General features: G+C 37.7%; 1 protein-coding gene across 2 annotated transcripts in view; it reads left to right on the top strand.

The window, feature by feature from the left end:
• Nucleotides 1-17709, top strand: part of PTPRN2 (protein tyrosine phosphatase receptor type N2) — a 683390-nt gene that overhangs the window by 228522 nt on the left and 437159 nt on the right. For both annotated transcript variants that reach the window (XM_074831707.1, XM_074831706.1), the window contains exons 4-5: nt 5687-5804; nt 10724-10886. In XM_074831707.1, the coding sequence (XP_074687808.1) occupies nt 5687-5804; nt 10724-10886 (281 nt within the window). The remainder of the gene's footprint in view (nt 1-5686; nt 5805-10723; nt 10887-17709) is intronic.

Here is a 17709-nt window from a genome sequence, read left to right as displayed (position 1 = left end):
ATGGAAGCTCTTTGCCTGTGAATGTGAGTGAATCGTTGCTGAATGCAGTGACTGAAATTCTTGCATATTATAAAGATCCCACTAGAAGCTCCAAACGAAGGCAGCAAACACCAGTGCAAATCTGGTAGTCAGCACTGCTGCCAGGGAATGCAGTGGAAAAGGGAAGGAAACAACAAAAGCTCCTGAGGACTTCCAGGACAGGATGACTACAGTTCCTGCTGAAATGGATTGAACAAGAGGGGTAATGACTGCTTATAATTCCCAGTTGTTTCTTCAAATATAGTCTGTACTAGATTTTCTTTTCATCTTGAAGATAATACAATATTTGACCAGAGCAAACAAACTTAATTAGAGTAAGTTTTCATGGAAGTGTTGTGCAAAACTGTCTTGGCAGATTTTCTTCCGATTTTGTAGAAAACATCTTTAGTCATAATTTTCAGCACAAATGAATATTCCCAGCCAAAGATACAGGGGGATTAAAAGGTTGTGGTTTAAGAGGTGGGTTTAACTTCTCTATTACTATTTTTGCCATTAACATGCCATTGAGAGTTGTATTGCAAAATTGCTTCTGGAAGAAGTTCTAGTTTTCTTTTATTGTAAGAGGAGATGTCAGGATTTTATCTTTCGACTGCCTTCTTAGGTAGAAAATATAGCAACTAAAAGAAATAATTATACACACAGCAACCTCAGCATTAAAGCTGCAATTTTGACTTAGTAGTGAAATATGTGAACATTATTGGGTATGTCCTTGAGCTCTGAAAACAGAGGTCTGGAATGAGAACAAGTGCAGCTCCTCTGGAGAATGTAGAAAGGCAGCCTGCAGAAAGGCATGTCTATACGTTGACCTGTCTGTTGTGAAAATAGGGAAGAAAGCCAATCATTCCTAATTCTGCAGACATTCTGACAGCTAAAGTAGGCATTAACAATTTGCAACACATGGCATGGGGGATGAAAGTCTCTGAGCTCTACAACTGATAGTTTCCTGTCTGAAATGAAGCAGCAGTTGAAGGTAACTCAGAGAAAAACCTATTTTATCATCTACCGTGTAGGGACAAAATGGATAACATTACCAAAAACTGAGGAAAAAATAATGTCGCAACTCAAAAATATTAACATGTTCTGTATTCAAGTCTGAATACTTCTGAGGCCTTTTGGCCTTTATATGGGATTTTCCTGGCAAAGAAGGATCAAGTTTATATATAGGTTTTTGTCACTATATGATAATCTCCCGTAGCTTTGAATGGACTTGGTATGTAAAAATAATTTTGTTGCTAATATACTGATGCAGAACTAATCACTTTGGATTTCAATTGGCACAAGAGCTGTAAGAGTCTCCCAGCATTATCCTGTCAGACACAGGTTTTGCTGGACTTGTCTGCAGAATCCTGTGCAGCCTTGTCAGGAAAAGGGTTGGGAGTATGAACAGGAAGATTGGCCCAGCCAAATCTTTGGGCGGTGAGAACTGTTGTTTCTTTAAAGGACTTAAATTGTGCTCTACTGATTTGTACCAGAGCTCTTTTGCGAAGTTAAAAGTCTGTTGTTTTTCTTGCGTAAGCCTTCAGAGGGCATAAAGATTATTTGAATGAATAATTCTGAATTAGAGTAAGTTGAGACAGAGAAGTAACAGATTAATGTTTTCAACAGTTGCTAATACAATTTACATGCATTAAAGATGTAGTCAGGTATATTTGGAGAGGCATCAAGTTCCTCTAAGATTAAAAATAGAGTCAAAACCACAGGAAAGAATGCCATTGCTTACAAAAATTGAACAGCCGAGAGAAGGAAATATGTACCCGAATTTTGATTATTTTTCAATAATTCTATGTAGTTGATATAGCTGCAAAGCCAATTAAGTTAAAAGTGAAATTGTGTGATAAATGTGAAAACAATTGTGACTTTAATTTTGGAGACAGAAGCTAATATTATCTTTCCCAGTGTGAATCTGTGAAAACTTTTTTTTTCGCTATTTACACTGCTTGCTTTTGGTTTGATTTCAATTAATAAAATAATTCTTAGACATATACTCTCTGTTGACATAGTCATTGCTAAGTGTTGAACATAATGGGGACCTAGACAATAATAATTTCATTATTATTTTTGTAGTTGTGGGAAATAATAATAAATTGTGCTGTGGAAAGAAAAGATCTAGGGAGATACCTGATGATAATAAGGAAAGACCGCATCCTATCTGGAGCACTTCCATTGATTTTGATGTACAGGTTGGGTTTACTAAAGGTATTATTGTCTTGTCTTCACTGTCTCTACACTAGCATTCCCTTTTCACATACATTTAGGTTATTGAGTTTCAGTTAAAATAAAAAAAAAAATAAACCTTGGGCTCTGACACCAGTGAAAAGTATTACTTTTTGTGGGGAAAGTTTGTACCAATGGCTGTTTTTCATGGGGTTTCACTACTATCAGGGCTCTTCAACTGAGAGCTATTTTATGTCTGCTCCTCCTGTTGTTGTCATAGTATTTGCATCACTCCAGTGTCTACTGGGCTCCTTCTCTCTTTCCTTGGCATTGTCTGTCTGTGAGAATTCACAGTTGGGAGACGCAGGTCCTGGGCACACCTGCAGCAGGGGGGATGGTTAATCAGGGATTGGGCGTCCCCCCATACCGTTCCCTGTTAGTGACATGGAAGTAATGTGTGTACAAGAGCACTGCTGTGATCCTGCTCAGCCAGTGGAGATAAATTGTAGTAATTGGGTGGTGAGGCAGGAGCTGGCACTAGGTGTGACGGCAGAGACAAAGGGAACAGGAAATTGCCATACGGCGTCATATGCTCCTTCTCAACCTTAATTTTGATTGCAGCTGTCAGCGTGGCATTATGGTTCTTGAATGTGCTGTTTTATTGAGCTCAGTGTGTGGGAGAGATTTTCTGAAACTGAAACAATGCTGGAAAATGATTGGCATAAGGTTAGCTTTAGAAACATTGCTGTTCCTGAGATAGTTGCATAAGAGACAGCAATACTAAGTTATTGACAAGGGGATTTTTGAATTAGTTAAAATTTGCGTTTTTTCATCTACATCTTGTTCTATATGTGAGTTAAAAATGCTAGCAGATACAGTTGAGAGGGCATATTCCCTTAACTCTAGTTTCTTAACCTCTGTAAGTACTGTTTTTCTTTCATCTGTTTACTCTACTTTAATGCCACTGTTGTGTTCTTTTACAGTATTAAGGATGGTGTACTGGTTTGAAATGCATTAGGAGAAAATGTTAAAATACTGCTGCAGGAGAAGGAAAATATACTGAAGTTAGCAAAAAATACACTGTTACCTGACCAGTGAGAACTGGGATTAGAATGTTTTCTTATGCTCTTTTACCAAAAACATTGTTTTCTGGAGGCATAAAAATCTAACTAACTATTGAGCCCTCTGTCTGCAGCCGTATATATTGCTCAGGATTGAGGGAGATGAATTTCCTGTCTGTATGCAGGTACCACAGATGAACTCTTGCTTTAATTTGAACAAAACTCTTCAGAGTAACTCTGTATTTTTCTTCAAAGCTTATGTTACTTATTGTGTATTCTTTAGCCTTTAATAGGGCTAGAATTGGCTTAGAGTTACAAAGTGAAACTGTAGTGATTTTGAACACATAGTTCTTAAATTAGTAGTTTTATGGCTATGTTAATGATTTTAATATATATGTATTTTAGGAAAATTTTTTGTTGCACATTCTTCTAAACTTGAATTTTATCTTAGTTTTTTGTCCTGCATGAATTTTTAAAATAAACAGAAATGTGTAGTGCTAGGCAACAGAGAATAAACTCTAACATACCTATGTATATAAAAACTTTCATGTAAAAATCATTTTAATAATACTATACCAAAATAATCATAGCTGAATTGTGACTCATTTTTGTGTATTCACATAAGAACATGCTCTGAGCAGCCTTACATCGAGATTTGTGAAATTATTTGAATCCATCTACTTACACGGCACATTTGAAAAGGTGAGATTTGCATTTGAAAAGGATGAATCAGAACTAAAAATAGATTAGATGGAGATAGAGATTCTTCCCCCTCCCAAGGGTCTGTAGTCATTTACTGTAGCCATTAACTTTAACATGATTTCAGGTGAATTGTTTCCTCAATAAACTTGAGTAACGTTTTTTATTTAAGAAAAGAAGAAAGAAGGAGCAAAAGCAGAGTGTCAGAGAGGTGGCAGAGAGCTTTTTTGTTTGTTAAAGCCTTCAGGTGTAATTACATTGGTTCTAGATTGTTTATTATTATTTCCATTAATAAAACCAAAAAAATGAAGTTTGGGATGCAGTCCACATATAAACCTTGCTCAAATGGGGACTTTATTTCCTAAACCTTGTCTAAATCCTGAACAGCAGCACAGTTTGAATACTTCCTAGGCCTGTTTAATCTTATACTCAACTTCTTTAGGTATCTCCTCCTTAGGCTGAAAATTTGATAATTATTAAACTAATTTTTACTTCTGCATGCTCAGAATTCTCTGCATTGGCAGAATGAACAAATCTTCTATTTAGACTTCTTTTTTAATTCTGGGTTTAAATAAAAAATGATCTCCACCTCAGTACAGTGGAAAAATCTGAAGAATACAGCCCTTTTCTTAATAGTCCACTGGATAAAGCACTTATCCAAGGAGTGAGGTGGCCAAGTTATGGATTCTGCTGAGACTGATGATGCTTTAGCTGCATCCCAAGAGACTGACTATACCAACAAATCTGATGTTGACTGCAAATGGTGATGAAGTTTATAACATATGTATGAAATAGGGACTGAACCAGAAATCCCCCTTCTGAGACTGATTCTGACAACCAGATACATCCCCTTCCATCTGGTGCTAGAGAGGATTTTTCTTTAGTTGATTTCTTGCAGGAAGATATTAGCAGGATAACCATATCTGGAACTTCTATCAATATTCATTTGAGGGTTTTGTGGTGTTTTACTGCACATGGCATAAAAGTAGAAATTCTCTTCAATTATGGGATATTTAGTTATTAGATAATTACAGATAATTGCATGGGCAAATTCTATGAACTAAAGTGTTGCCGTAACATCTAAAATCTACAGATTGGGTAACAATTATGTTTGGAGTTATATCATTATTTCAAGTATAATTACCATGAGATTGGCAGTGCATGTAATTAATGAGTAATCACTGGAATTTGCCTTCACACTTGCACTTCCCCCCTGTAAAGTTCTTTGTCACAACATTTAAGTATAAAGATAACATAAATTGACCTCCACATGCGTTATACTAAAACTCAAAATACTTATTTCCACTGCAGTACTAGCTCCTTAATATTCTAATGGAGAAAACAGAGAAGAGACATTGTGCTATGAATGGGGAAGAAGTGAAGCAATCTTTCAAAAGATACCAGTCAGTGAGATAACTCTTTTCCATAGCTGTCCAAAGTAACCCTTCTTTATCTATTAAAGCTAGTTTGTAACTATCTAAAATTCTGCTAGGAGTAAAGTCTTTCAAAATCTCCTCACATCATCTACCATCTTCCTTCCATTGTAAGGAAATTTTGATTAATGAAGTTTCATACAGAAGAGAAGAAACTGTAGTTCACTCTTGGGTTCCAATTGAACAAAACTTTTTTCTTTTCTATTAATATTGTTTATTTAGGAGACATTTTTGCCAGACTTTCAAGTTATTAAATAGTGGTTTTGCTTGTTTGTTTGTTTGTTTTTTATTATTTATCAGGTTTTACCTGGCAAGATGATTATACACAGCATGTTATTGGTCAGGAACTCTCAACCATTCACAAAATCCACAACAGGCACCCTGATATATTTGCATCTGAAGGATCTGACACAGGAAGGTAAGTCTTCAATGGGGTTTTTGCCTGGTAGGTTTTTGGGAGGGTTTGCACATGATCAGAAATAGATTGGCACTGAAGCTGACTTAAACACATCACAAAACCCACTATCTATGTGATAAAGGGAAACCAGTCATACAACAGCACTGAAAACACCAGTAAGAAAACAACAGACAGAATGAATGAAAACTCTCAGCCCTGTTCTTCTGATTATCAAGTTCAGAATATATGCCTTCTGTTGTTAATTTAGGTGTCAGAATTCAAAACATCAGGTCTTTTATCCAGTTTATGTAGTGTCTAGTGTCAGTTCAGCCAGCTCTACTTATGACTGGCTTAAAAAGGCAGACTTACACAGTAGCACATCCACAGGAGACATTTTATTCTGGAATAAGCCAACAAAAAGAAACAAAAATAAATATTGAATGACATTCTGAGCAAGTAATTATATTTTCAAACTCATATTCTTCCAAAACATAGCTGTAATTGATTCGAAGCCCATAGGTTCTCAGCTTTTGTTGCAAAATTTGTCCGGGAAGGAGAGATTCCTGCAAGGTCCCATGACAGAAAGCAATATTAGGACATTTCTATCTGTTCTTTGCATTATAGAAGATATTTTCCTCAGGGTTTGAAGGATATTGAGGGGTGACTTAGCAGTTATTGGTGGCAAGAGACGTAACATCGATAATTTTGTAGAGTGATATGGATGTAAGACCTGCAATTATATTATCTTCATATACAGATACACATACAAACATACTCTTTTACCCGGTCTGTTCTGACCTACAGGCTTTTAAGTGCAACTCAACCACACAAACCCCAGAAGGAAATTTTAAAATGCATAAGATTTTAGGAACGTTAAAAATGGTATATTTTTCTTTCTTCTACATGATTTTAAGAAATGCAATCTCAAAATTAGTGAAATCAAAATAAAGTACTTTTTGTTAGAAAACTTTCTTCATAGTGGGACAAAGATTGATCTTCTAGCCTTGATGGAAAAAATATTGAATGTTGGACTTCAGATCTTCATATACCACAGTATGCAGTTTGCATATACTGCAGAACCATTTCTTTTCTAGATTGCTTTTTTATGGAAATAAAAATTCTATGTAATTGATACTGCCCAGTGGCTTCAGCTGTGTTTGCCTCAGTTTGTTTTGATTTAGTTAATAGAATTTGTCCCTGTATTTCACATATTTGCTGATTCAAAAGCATTCCTTAAAATCACAGCACCATACATTTCAGGAGAACTTAATTTCTAAAGATGCTGATTATTATGATAAAGGTGACAACAACATGTGGTTGAATCCATAAACATGTTTTCACTGCTTAGGTACACAAAATGTCATTACTGTATGGATTACTCTCTGTACATGGTATCAGAAATGATTTTGAATGTCTTCTGGGGGATTTTTTTTAGAATGTATCTGAAACTTTTATTCATGAAAGTAACATAAACTAGGCCAGATTTCCACAAGATCAAAAATGTATTCTGCAGTGTTCCAGAGTCATAGTTATATAAAAATAAAATGTATAAGAAGATATAGGAAATTATTTAGTTTTTAGACTGAGAACAGATGATCACTTTTAGGAGTTCCTGTTGTTATCAGGTTTGGGCACTTTTGCATTCTTAACTAGAACTATACGTTAAAAAAAACCCCACATTTTGTGTATTGACAATTCAGGAACATCAGAATTTCAAATGTGTTCCACTTATAGCAGTTCCTATTGTGGATAGATTTTCTGAAGTTACCAAGCTGTGCTTCTGAAAGTGTTATCTTATGTGCCAACAGTTTAAAGCATTAATTGATTTTTCTGGTTGTCCATTTGCAATATATTCTGTAGGTTGGAGAACAGTAGGAACATTTTCTCTGGCACCTTGTAGATTCTGATCAAGTTTGCTATATGCTCAGTGTGCTCAATACACTTGCTAAAATCTTATCAGATAATAATGAAATAACTAAAAAAGCAACTTACTGTAGGTATCTAATTATCAAAGAAACATTATGGCAGGAAGACCTTTTATTAAGGGTAATGTGTGAAATAAGACAATATGAAGTCATACTAATAAGTCATTAATCCCCACAGAGCTAGTGAGAACAAGAAAATAGACTCAGACACTTGAAAGGTAAATTGACTTAGGCTAAATTACTGTGTATGAAATCTGATGAAACAGAAGACATGGATCTCATCTTAAAAAAAAATGCTGAAACTGGGAGCTTGATTTCAAGATGAAAGTTCTTTTTTTGGTGGCTAACTGGAGTGTACGTTGTATTTCCTGGGCCCTTATTAAATTTCAAAAAAACCCCACTCTTGAAAGAGGATCCAAGATAAAGGAAAAAAGACCATTCTGCACACAGGGAATAAATGTCAGTTGTGTTCATTGGTGCAATTAGGCAAAACCACAAACGTTTCCAGCAAACTTTAATGTATGAAATTTGATATAGCATTATTTCTATAATAAAACCATCATTAAGTCAGTAATAAGATTCTCACGGCTTTTAAAAGGGATAAACTATTCTAAAAAGTAGGGTATCTATTCACTAAGAACATTCTAGAAATACCTGAAGTGCAATGATTTAGATATTTCCACACAAATGCTTCTAAAGCACTGGTTTTTGTAGGAAATATATAATTATTTCTGTGGATAAATAATTATATATGTTACTGTCTTTATACCCTAAAGTTCATCATATGCAAAGTCCTTTTTCAGAACACACTAAAACTGAAAATACTTCCAAATAAGTGCACAAGAACTCAGCTGACAGTCATTTCTCCTACCCACCAGGTGCTTTTATATATTTGCCTTTCATCCATTTTCCAATATCACTTTGTCAAATTTAAAAGAAATATTTTAATTCAGTTGCAATAATAGTTCATTTAATGCATTTTACTTTCTGTGTTAACAAGGTGAACAACAGCCATATACTGGTGAACTAAAAAAATGTTTAAAAATCTTTCAGATGTATTCATAGGATTTTATTAAAGTTCTCACCAAATTTAATGCTTTATTAGACTTTTACATTTTAATTGTTTAAAAGATTATAGCATAAAATATTACATCTAATGTGGAATTTAAACACAATTTGAGTGCAATTACTGTCTCCACAAGAAAAATGAGAAATCTTAGACCCCAGATTTTGCTTCCACCACCAGTGTGAGTGATTATATAGCATAAATAGTGACTTGAAAAGCTAAACTAAATACTGTCTTTTATCTGTGCATTTAGCTCATGTTAGCTGCAGTGGAAGTCCTTGGGGCAGAATTTGTTCTGGTATTTTCATTTTCCCTTTTTTTCAAAGTTAGCAAAGAAAGGAGAAGATAGGTGTTGGAATTAATTGATGAATGAAAGATGAGTGTTTGAAACTGGGATACATTCTATGATGAGAGCCTCTTTGGATTAGTTCCTCTCTGTTGAAGCAGAAAGTTTACTGCCCATCTCTTTCTGAAACTGCAGAATGGTTTTAGTCTGGCTTTAAGTTGAAAAGGAAGTGGATAATGTTACCTGCATGTCCACCTACTATCATAAGGCAGAATTTAGAGCTCTGGAATAAGAGAGAAATAGGAACAGCATGAGGAGGAAGCAAGACTTACAGTAAATTATACCAAGATTGCTGTAGTGATCTGTGCAGTAAACCTTTGTTTTCCTTGAGTTTGTGTGCCTGATTGGTAGCTGGTTGTTTTACACTGGGGAGAAGTGGAGCGTTCTTCTGGTACTTCAAAGTGAGCAACCCTGTGAGTACTATTGGTTGCAATGCCACCATGGTAAATTAGATTATTAATTACATTTATTGGTATTAAATTAGTCAGGACATGCATTTGATACAACTTTGAGCATGGAAGGAAATCTGTTACTTTCTGTATAAAGTAATATAATTAAACCCAAGATTTGGAAAATGACATAATGGTACTCTCTCAAGCTGTGCCCCTACATAAGCACTATGATACAGACTGGTAGAATAGAGTTTTGCTTACAGTGGCATGAAGATTTTGAAAGTCAAATGATGCCTCATCTCCCTGAGCTGGAAAGCTCTTCCACCTGGAATTGTTCTTCACTAAAGAAGTGTGTGGGTATGTGGATAGGAAATGGTGACACCAAAAAGGTGATTTCCCTCAAAACAATATGTCACTCACAGGGAAGGAAGCAGACTGGGGACCCTCTCTCTGCTTTCTTGCACAAGGAATGAAATAGTTGCTGGTGTTGACATTTAAATTATCATCATCATTGACATATTTTTGATAGAGATGAGGAGAGCTGGTAATAATTCAGATTCACTGCACACAGTGCTCTGAATCCCATATAAACAACTCTATGCTGCTGTTGTTCAATCACATTTTTAGCTTTTCTTCGCAAACATCACCAAGATCTGACTAAACCACTCAGGAAATGCCACTATTCTGTGGATCCCAGGCACATGAGAAGATCAGAAGAGATAGTTGTCCCATCTTGTTATTCCTTTTTTAAGCGTTTTGCTGGAGCTGACTTGCCCAGTTATTTCTGCACATCCCGTAGTCTTACTGAATTTTGTAAATTGGTGCAGGACCAAATTGATGTTGAATCTCATCATCACCCGGCAATTTTTTAAATCCTAGAACCAGCTCATATTTCTTTGGAGTGCAATTTAATCATGCATATTTTCTTTTTACAAGTGCTTTCCTTTCTTCCGAATATGGCTTTGCCTTGATGTATGCATTTTATTTGATTTACTGTTGGATCATTAACTTTGATTCATGCAATAAATTGTTAATAGCGCAGGATTTTCTGCTTTTGCTGAAACATTGAATTTTCTATACTTTTGTGGTTGCTAACCTTTTGAGTGACTTTTTTGTTATGTATGGAACTAACTTCAGTGGTTTGCTGTGCCTTTTTAGTTGGGCACTTTGTACAGGCTGGTAACTTTCTTTTCCTTGCTTTTGATGTGCAGGACTTTGGGACAGAATGCAGATAATGAAAGAAATTACGATCTGGAAAATGATGTGAACTTGGCCAAGTCTCTTCAGCAATATCTTAAATATCTTGGTATTCTCTCCCAGTCTGCAGCTACAAATTTGTATCCAAGGAAGATGAATGACAAAGCTTCTGTCAAGGTGGTATTTTTAATGTGGTTCCTACATTCTGTGATTTTGGCTTCCTTCTTTTAATTCTCCTTATTTCTCAATTTTCCCTTCTGTCTCAAGACCAGCCATTGTTTCTTACTGCCTCCTCCAATTGATTATCATAACTGCACTAACCAAGTTCTCTCCAAATGAGTTGAGTCAGATTCAGCATTGTAAATGGTATAGTTCTTCTAATCTAGAGCATTTTACTTAATTAAGGATGGATTGTATGTGAGGAAGGAGGAAGAGTGAGATAAAGGTAGTAACATCTTCACTGGCAGATCTGAAAGCTTTCTTACACCATCTGAAACTGCTCCTCTCCAAAAAGCTGGCTGAACTATGCTGTGAATTCTTGCTGGTCTTTATGGTGCTCAGAGTACAATTAATATAATCTTTGACCAGATTTTGATAACGGATCTTATGAATTGTGCCTCAATGTTTCCTACTTCTTATTGATCATAAAGGAAGCCTGTTGTGACCAGTTAAGGTTCATATGTATACATTATAAATATACGGATAAATAGGAAGGTAAATCAGAGTCATTGAATCTTGAGTACTGGCTATGTTAAAAAAACCCACAAATGCCTATTTGAGAACTAAATTTTCTTCTTTCCTAGAGAAAATCTGTCTCGCTCTAAATTTAATAAATTTATAAAAATAATTGGATGAAGGGGTTGCATATGACAGGCCCTTATAACCCTATATCTTTTGCTCAAAAAATGTGTCTATCCAAAATGCTCTATTATTTTAAATAGGCTGCTATTATAATGATCCTTTCAAAAAATCTGTATGTGCTATTTGCATGAATACAGTGGGAATGCAACAACCTTAGCTAAAAAATATACTGAAGTTTTAGTTAAAAAATCAGGTGAGGAAAGTAGTATCAAATCCAAACTACTAGTTTTTTCCAGGAACTAACTCAGAGACACAGAACTGCTGCAGTGTATCTGCAGCAGCAACTCCCAACAGCAGTATCAGATGTATCAACTATTTAGTCACGGTATTACTGAAATGTTAATATTCTTGTCAGAAGCTACAAGTTTCTTATTTCACTGATTGGCATACATAACACTTATGATTTATGGTGAATGTCATTAGGTGTTCATCTGGGGTAAGAGAAACTTGCAGGCAGAGGCAAGGCAGCTTTGGAGATGGATGAATGACCACCTTCATGGTACTTTTCCTCCACTCTCTACTCATGGGTGCTGACTGCAATGAGGATGCCCTGCTTTGAATCACTGGCTTTCAGAGACAAGAAAACTTGCTCAAGAAGTATTTCAGTGGGTCTGGTGCTGTCACGCAAGTTCATAAATAATCCATATGGCTGAGACCTTCTGTGGGGAAGCCTGCTGTGATAACACCACCCACCAACCTTATCAAGTGTTGCCATGGAGATGGGTACTCTGAAGCCTGGGGGAGTGGGGTAAAGAAGAGAAAATCTGGAAATGAAGCACGTATAGGAGCAAACTGTACACTTCTGTTTACTAAGGAGCATTTTGAAACAACAGATATTGAGTCAGATTTACCTATAATTTAAAATAAATTAAAAAATAGAAAAATTATCTTAAAAATTAGTAATCAGTCATGAATTTTAAATTATCCTGGAGACATTTCCCTATCCTCTACATATCAAATGCAACTGCTATTCTTTAAAAAGAAAGAAGAGGGACACTGTATTTGTACCTTGATTCATTGGGTCAGTAATGGAATAACATTTAAACAAAAGAGAAACCAGGATTTTTATTACTCCAGGAGGCAGAAAAAATGTAAAATTTAACAATTTGAAAAGAGTAGGAAGGAAAGTAACTGCAAGAGCTGCATGTGATGTGGTCATACCACTTGAAATTGAAAATGGCTATCTTATGCACTTTAATTGCATGCTTTTGTATTTCATATATGGATAAATTACAAGCTACATTAAATAATTGTAGCAAGATCTTACCTTTCTAACTTTCTTGCACTTTTCTGATAAAAAAGGATAAGATAGAGGTACTTTACCCTACTTAAACAGAATTAAAGCTTTTGAGCCTTCACCCTTCTTAAAAATAATTTTCTTTCAAGTATATATTTACCTCTGTCACTTCATTCTTGCTGTCGGGGAGCAGGAGATGCAACATGACTATGGTTGCTTTGATACCTGACCTGCTATGAAGTATAGCTGAATCGTGCAGAAATATAGTGCTTCTAGGCAGACTTCCTGGGTGGATTCTGATTTGTTCCAAAACTGTCATCAGAGGACTCTGTCCAAGAGTAAGACAAAGAAAGAAAAAAGACAAAGAGGCTTTAAAATATTTGTTATACTCCAAAAGTGTTATTTAGTATTTTAACATAAACATTTTTAATCAAACTACTTTGCAAACTTTTGGTCTTTATTTTCTTACTATCTTCCACATGTATTATCAGAATAAAACTACAGAGCTTCAACATTACCAAGTAGACAGCACACATACAGTTATGCATAAAGTTGTAAATTAAGACATGGCAAAACCTAAAACAGTAACTCTTTTCCTATTTCCCTTGCTCAAACAACTGTCAGCTTGAGGCTTGATACAACAGTGACAAAAATAACACTATTAAACTTAAATCATATGATGGTCCAAAATTCCTGTAATGTCTGCCATTTATTGCGAGAGCTTCTTTGAGAGATTTTTGAAGCACTTGATGTTCATCACTAACTTAGAATTTTTTCTCAGTATTTAGACAGTATCTACTGCAGGCTGTAATCTAGCCAGTCGATAATGATGCTGCCAGTGGATAATAAATAGCAGTAAATCAGAAGATTTGGTGGGTCTGTTTGCTGAGGATTACAGTTGTAAAGAATATTTCACTGTAGTTCAGCTGGAAAGAGTTGTTCAGAAAATGGGCACTTGGTGGCATTTGTTACTTAAGCATTAGCTAGTGGGTGTTGGGTTTGGCTTTTTTGTCCCCCACTTGGGCTTAATGAAGGTTTTACCATTCACAAAATGCTGCATTATCAGCTTTTGTAATTCCTTTCTAGCAAACCTGGACTTAATATGGAAAATAACATGTAGCCAGGCTCATACACATAATGAGAAAAATTGGTTTATCTTATCTACTGAGGCAAGAAATACAGAGACTTCAGATCATGTGTGAATTCCCCTGCTCTTCTCCCTTCCAGTTAGAACAAACCCCTGTCATAGAAAAAAAAAGCAAAACCCTGAAAAAACCACTGCACTGTTGACATTCCTGCAGAAACTGAGAAGCAGAGTTTTGTTGGGTTTGAAGGGACAGCGCATAGCTGATGTTACTAAAGCTAGTCAGCTGTAAAAGGAGAGCTCCCTTGCTTTGCTGCTGATGGGAGCCCTGCTGGTGAGCTCTGTGTGAGCGTTTGCATAGCAGGGGCATGTGGGAAGCCTTGAGGAAATGTTTAAATAAAGGAGGTGGAAAAAGAAAAAAATAGCTATGTCCACAGTGGCTGTTACAACAAAGCAAAAAAGGAGAGACAGCAAAAATGATCGGTATGGAAACAAGTACTCCTGTTGTCTACTTCTCACCAGCCATTAGCCGAGGCATTGAGGAATGACCTTACATTATAGTATTTTAAGTCCAAATGCCTATAGTTGAATAGTTACAGGAGATTTCAATTATACTGTTTTCATCTGACCAAAAGTAATTTTTTACTCATCACAGAAAGAGAAAAGATTTGAAATGTCATCCAAAAGTACTTAAAAGTTTCAAAATCAGAAGAAAATACAAATAACTCACCTGGAACTGCTTTATTTTTCCTTGAACTAGCTATCATTTTCACCTATTCTCTTGCCTTCTGGTAGCCTGACTTGTGAATTTTTTAATGCCTCAGGCTGGCAAAATTGCACTGCTTTTGTAATATAACACTGCACTGGGCTCATTTCAGACACAGTGGCTATAGCACACAGCAATCGCATACAGCACACCTCATGGTCAGGCACTCTCTTCCTCACCCTTCTGATCTCCCAGCTCCATGCTGGGACTGGACACTCCATTAGCTCCTCCGGGAACCCTTCTGGACAAACTACAGGAATAAGAAAGTTGCCCACTACACTTGTGTTAGTGCTGCATTTCTTGTAGCAGGGGTCTCTGTTTTACAGTTTAGGTTTTATGGCTAGAAGATTTGTGTAATTGCTCTTATTCTTTCCCCCTGACTTGGCCTCTGAGGTCTTCAGATATGGGTCCTACCTGCTGCTAAGGTCTTCCTCAGGCTGGTGTGCCATTCAGGTGATAGTATGTAGTATAGGGAGAAAGAGAAAATTATCTGAGTCCTCAGGAAGATTAATCCATTTTTTGCTGCTTCTGTTTCTTTAGTTTTTAATTACTTACATTGCTTACATTTTCAAGGTAGACTTTATGTATAAATATTGTGATTGCAGAAATCTCCGAGTCTTAGGTATTATAAATTTTAAAGCAAAGAGTTTGGGAAAAAAAAGAATCTTTACATCAAAGAAGTCACTAATATAGCTAAAGGTTATAGTTGGGGAAACTGGTTAACGGGTTAGGGATACAAGTAGTGTTCTCCTCCATCCCTTCAGTTACAGGGATGGATGAAGAAGATTACAGGAGAACTCAACAGATGAACTTGTGGCTCTGAGACTGGTGTTACTGTCAGGGCTTTGGATTTTTCAGTCATGGGTTAGTATACAGGACGCCAGACCTTTTGGCATCAGATGGGATGCACCTGTCCCAGAGGGGGAAAGGGACCTTGGGGCAGGAGTTAGCTGGGCTCATTGAGAGAGTTTTAAACTAGATTTGAAGGGGGAAAGGGACAAAACTGGAACTTCCAGACATAAGCCCCAGGGTAGATTACCAGAGTTTGTGGGCTGTTGTGCCAGCGATGACCCTCACCCTGCTATCCCAGTGGAGGCAAGGGATGGAGACATGCAGCACAACAAAGATGCGAGGGATATTGATGGATCAGTAACTGCGGTAACACCTGTGAAAGGTCAGGCTGGAGTTAGGACCTCTAAATGTGAAAAGGTGCTGGGGACATCAGCCCAACTGAAGTGCATGTGTGTTACCAATGGGTAACAAACAGGAGGAGCTTGAAGCCATGATGAAACAGGAAAATTATGATGTAGTGATTATTACAGAAACATGGTGGGATGTCTCCCATGACTGGAGTGCACCAGTTGATGGCTACAAGCTCTTTAGGAGGGATAGACAAGGGAGGAGAGGCGGTGGGGTGGTGCTGTATGTTAGGGACTGTTATGATTGCTTCAAGCACAAGTAAAGACAGGGTGGAATGTCTTTGCATTAGAATCGGGGGAAGGCCAACAGGGCAGATGTTGTAGTAGGAGTCTACTATAGGCCACCCACCCAGGACAGAGAGGTGGATGAAATATTCTATAGGTACTTAGGAGAAATCTCACAATCGCTTGCCCTTGTTCTTGTGAGAGACTTCAATTTCCCAGACATCTGCTGGAAATACAACACAACAGAGCGGGACAGTCCCAGAGATTCCTGGAATGTGTGGCAGATAACTTCCTGACACAGCTGGTGAGTGAACCGACCAGAGAAGGTGCCCTGCTGGATCTCCTCTTTGTGAACAGAGAAGGACTGGTGGATGATGTGGCAGTTGGAGGCCGACTAGGGCACAGTGATCATGAAATAACAGAGTTCTCTATTCGTAGAGAGGCCAGGAGAGGGGGCAGCAGAACTGCCATCCTGGACTTCCAAAGGGCTGACTTTGTCTTGTTTAGGCACCTGCTTGACAGTCCTGAAGGGTATAGGGGTCCAGGAAGGCTGGGCACTCTTTAAGAAAGAAGTGTTAATGGCACAGGAGCAGGTGGTCCCCAGGTGCTGTAAGAGAAGCCAGTGGCAAAGAAGACCACCCTGGCTAAACAGGGAGCTTTGGCTGCAACTCAGGGAGAAAGGGAGAGTTTACGGCCTTTGGAAGAAGGGGCTAGTGCCTCACAATGATTACAAAGATGCTGTGAGGCTATGCAGGGTGGAAATCAGGAGGTCTAAAGCCCAGTTAGAAATTAATCTGGCTTCAGCAGTCAAGGATACCAACAAATGTTTCTATAAGTATGTCAGCAGCAAAAGAAAGACCAGGGAGAGCCTCCATCCCCTGATAGAAACAGGAGGAAACATGGTAACAAGTGATGAGGAAAAGGCTGAGGTGCTTAATGCCTTCTTTGCCTCAGTCTTTAATAACAAGACTAGTTGTACTGAGGGAATCCAGCCTCCTCAGCCAGAAGACAGAGACTGGGAGAACGACCCCCCGCATTCCAGGAGGAGATAGTCAGTGACCTGCTGCATCACGTAGACATACACAAGTCTATGGGACCAGATGGGATAAACCCAAGAGTGCTGAAGGAGGTGGCTGGGGTGCTTGCCAAGCTGCTTTCCATCATTTACCAGCAGTCCTGGCTGACCAGGGAGGTCCCGACAGATTAGAAATTGGCCAATGTGATGCCCATATAGAAGAAGGGTTGGAAGGATGATCCAGGAAATTATAGGCATGTCAGCTTGACTTCAGTGCCTGGGAAGCTGATGGAGCAGCTCATCCTGAGTACCATCATACAGCACATGCGGGACAACCAGATGATCAGGCCCAGTCAGCATGGGTTTATGAAAGGCAGGTCCTGCTTGACAAACCTGATCTCCTTCTACGACAGGGCAACCTGCTTATTGGATGAGGGAAAGGCTGTGGATGTTGTTTGCCTTGACTTTAGTAAGGCCTTTGACACTGTTTCCCACAGCATTCTCCTGGTGAAAATGGCTGCTCAAGGCTTGGATGGGCACACGCTTTGCTGGGTAGAAAACTCGCTGGATGGCCGGGCCCAAAGAGTTGTGGTGGATGGAGTTAAATCCAGTT

The sequence above is a fragment of the Strix aluco genome, chromosome 1 (assembly GCF_031877795.1).
Source record: "Strix aluco isolate bStrAlu1 chromosome 1, bStrAlu1.hap1, whole genome shotgun sequence".
Classification (NCBI taxonomy): Eukaryota; Metazoa; Chordata; class Aves; order Strigiformes; family Strigidae; genus Strix; species Strix aluco.
Note: the sequence above shows the minus strand (reverse complement) of the source record. Positions and strands in the feature narration are given on the sequence as shown.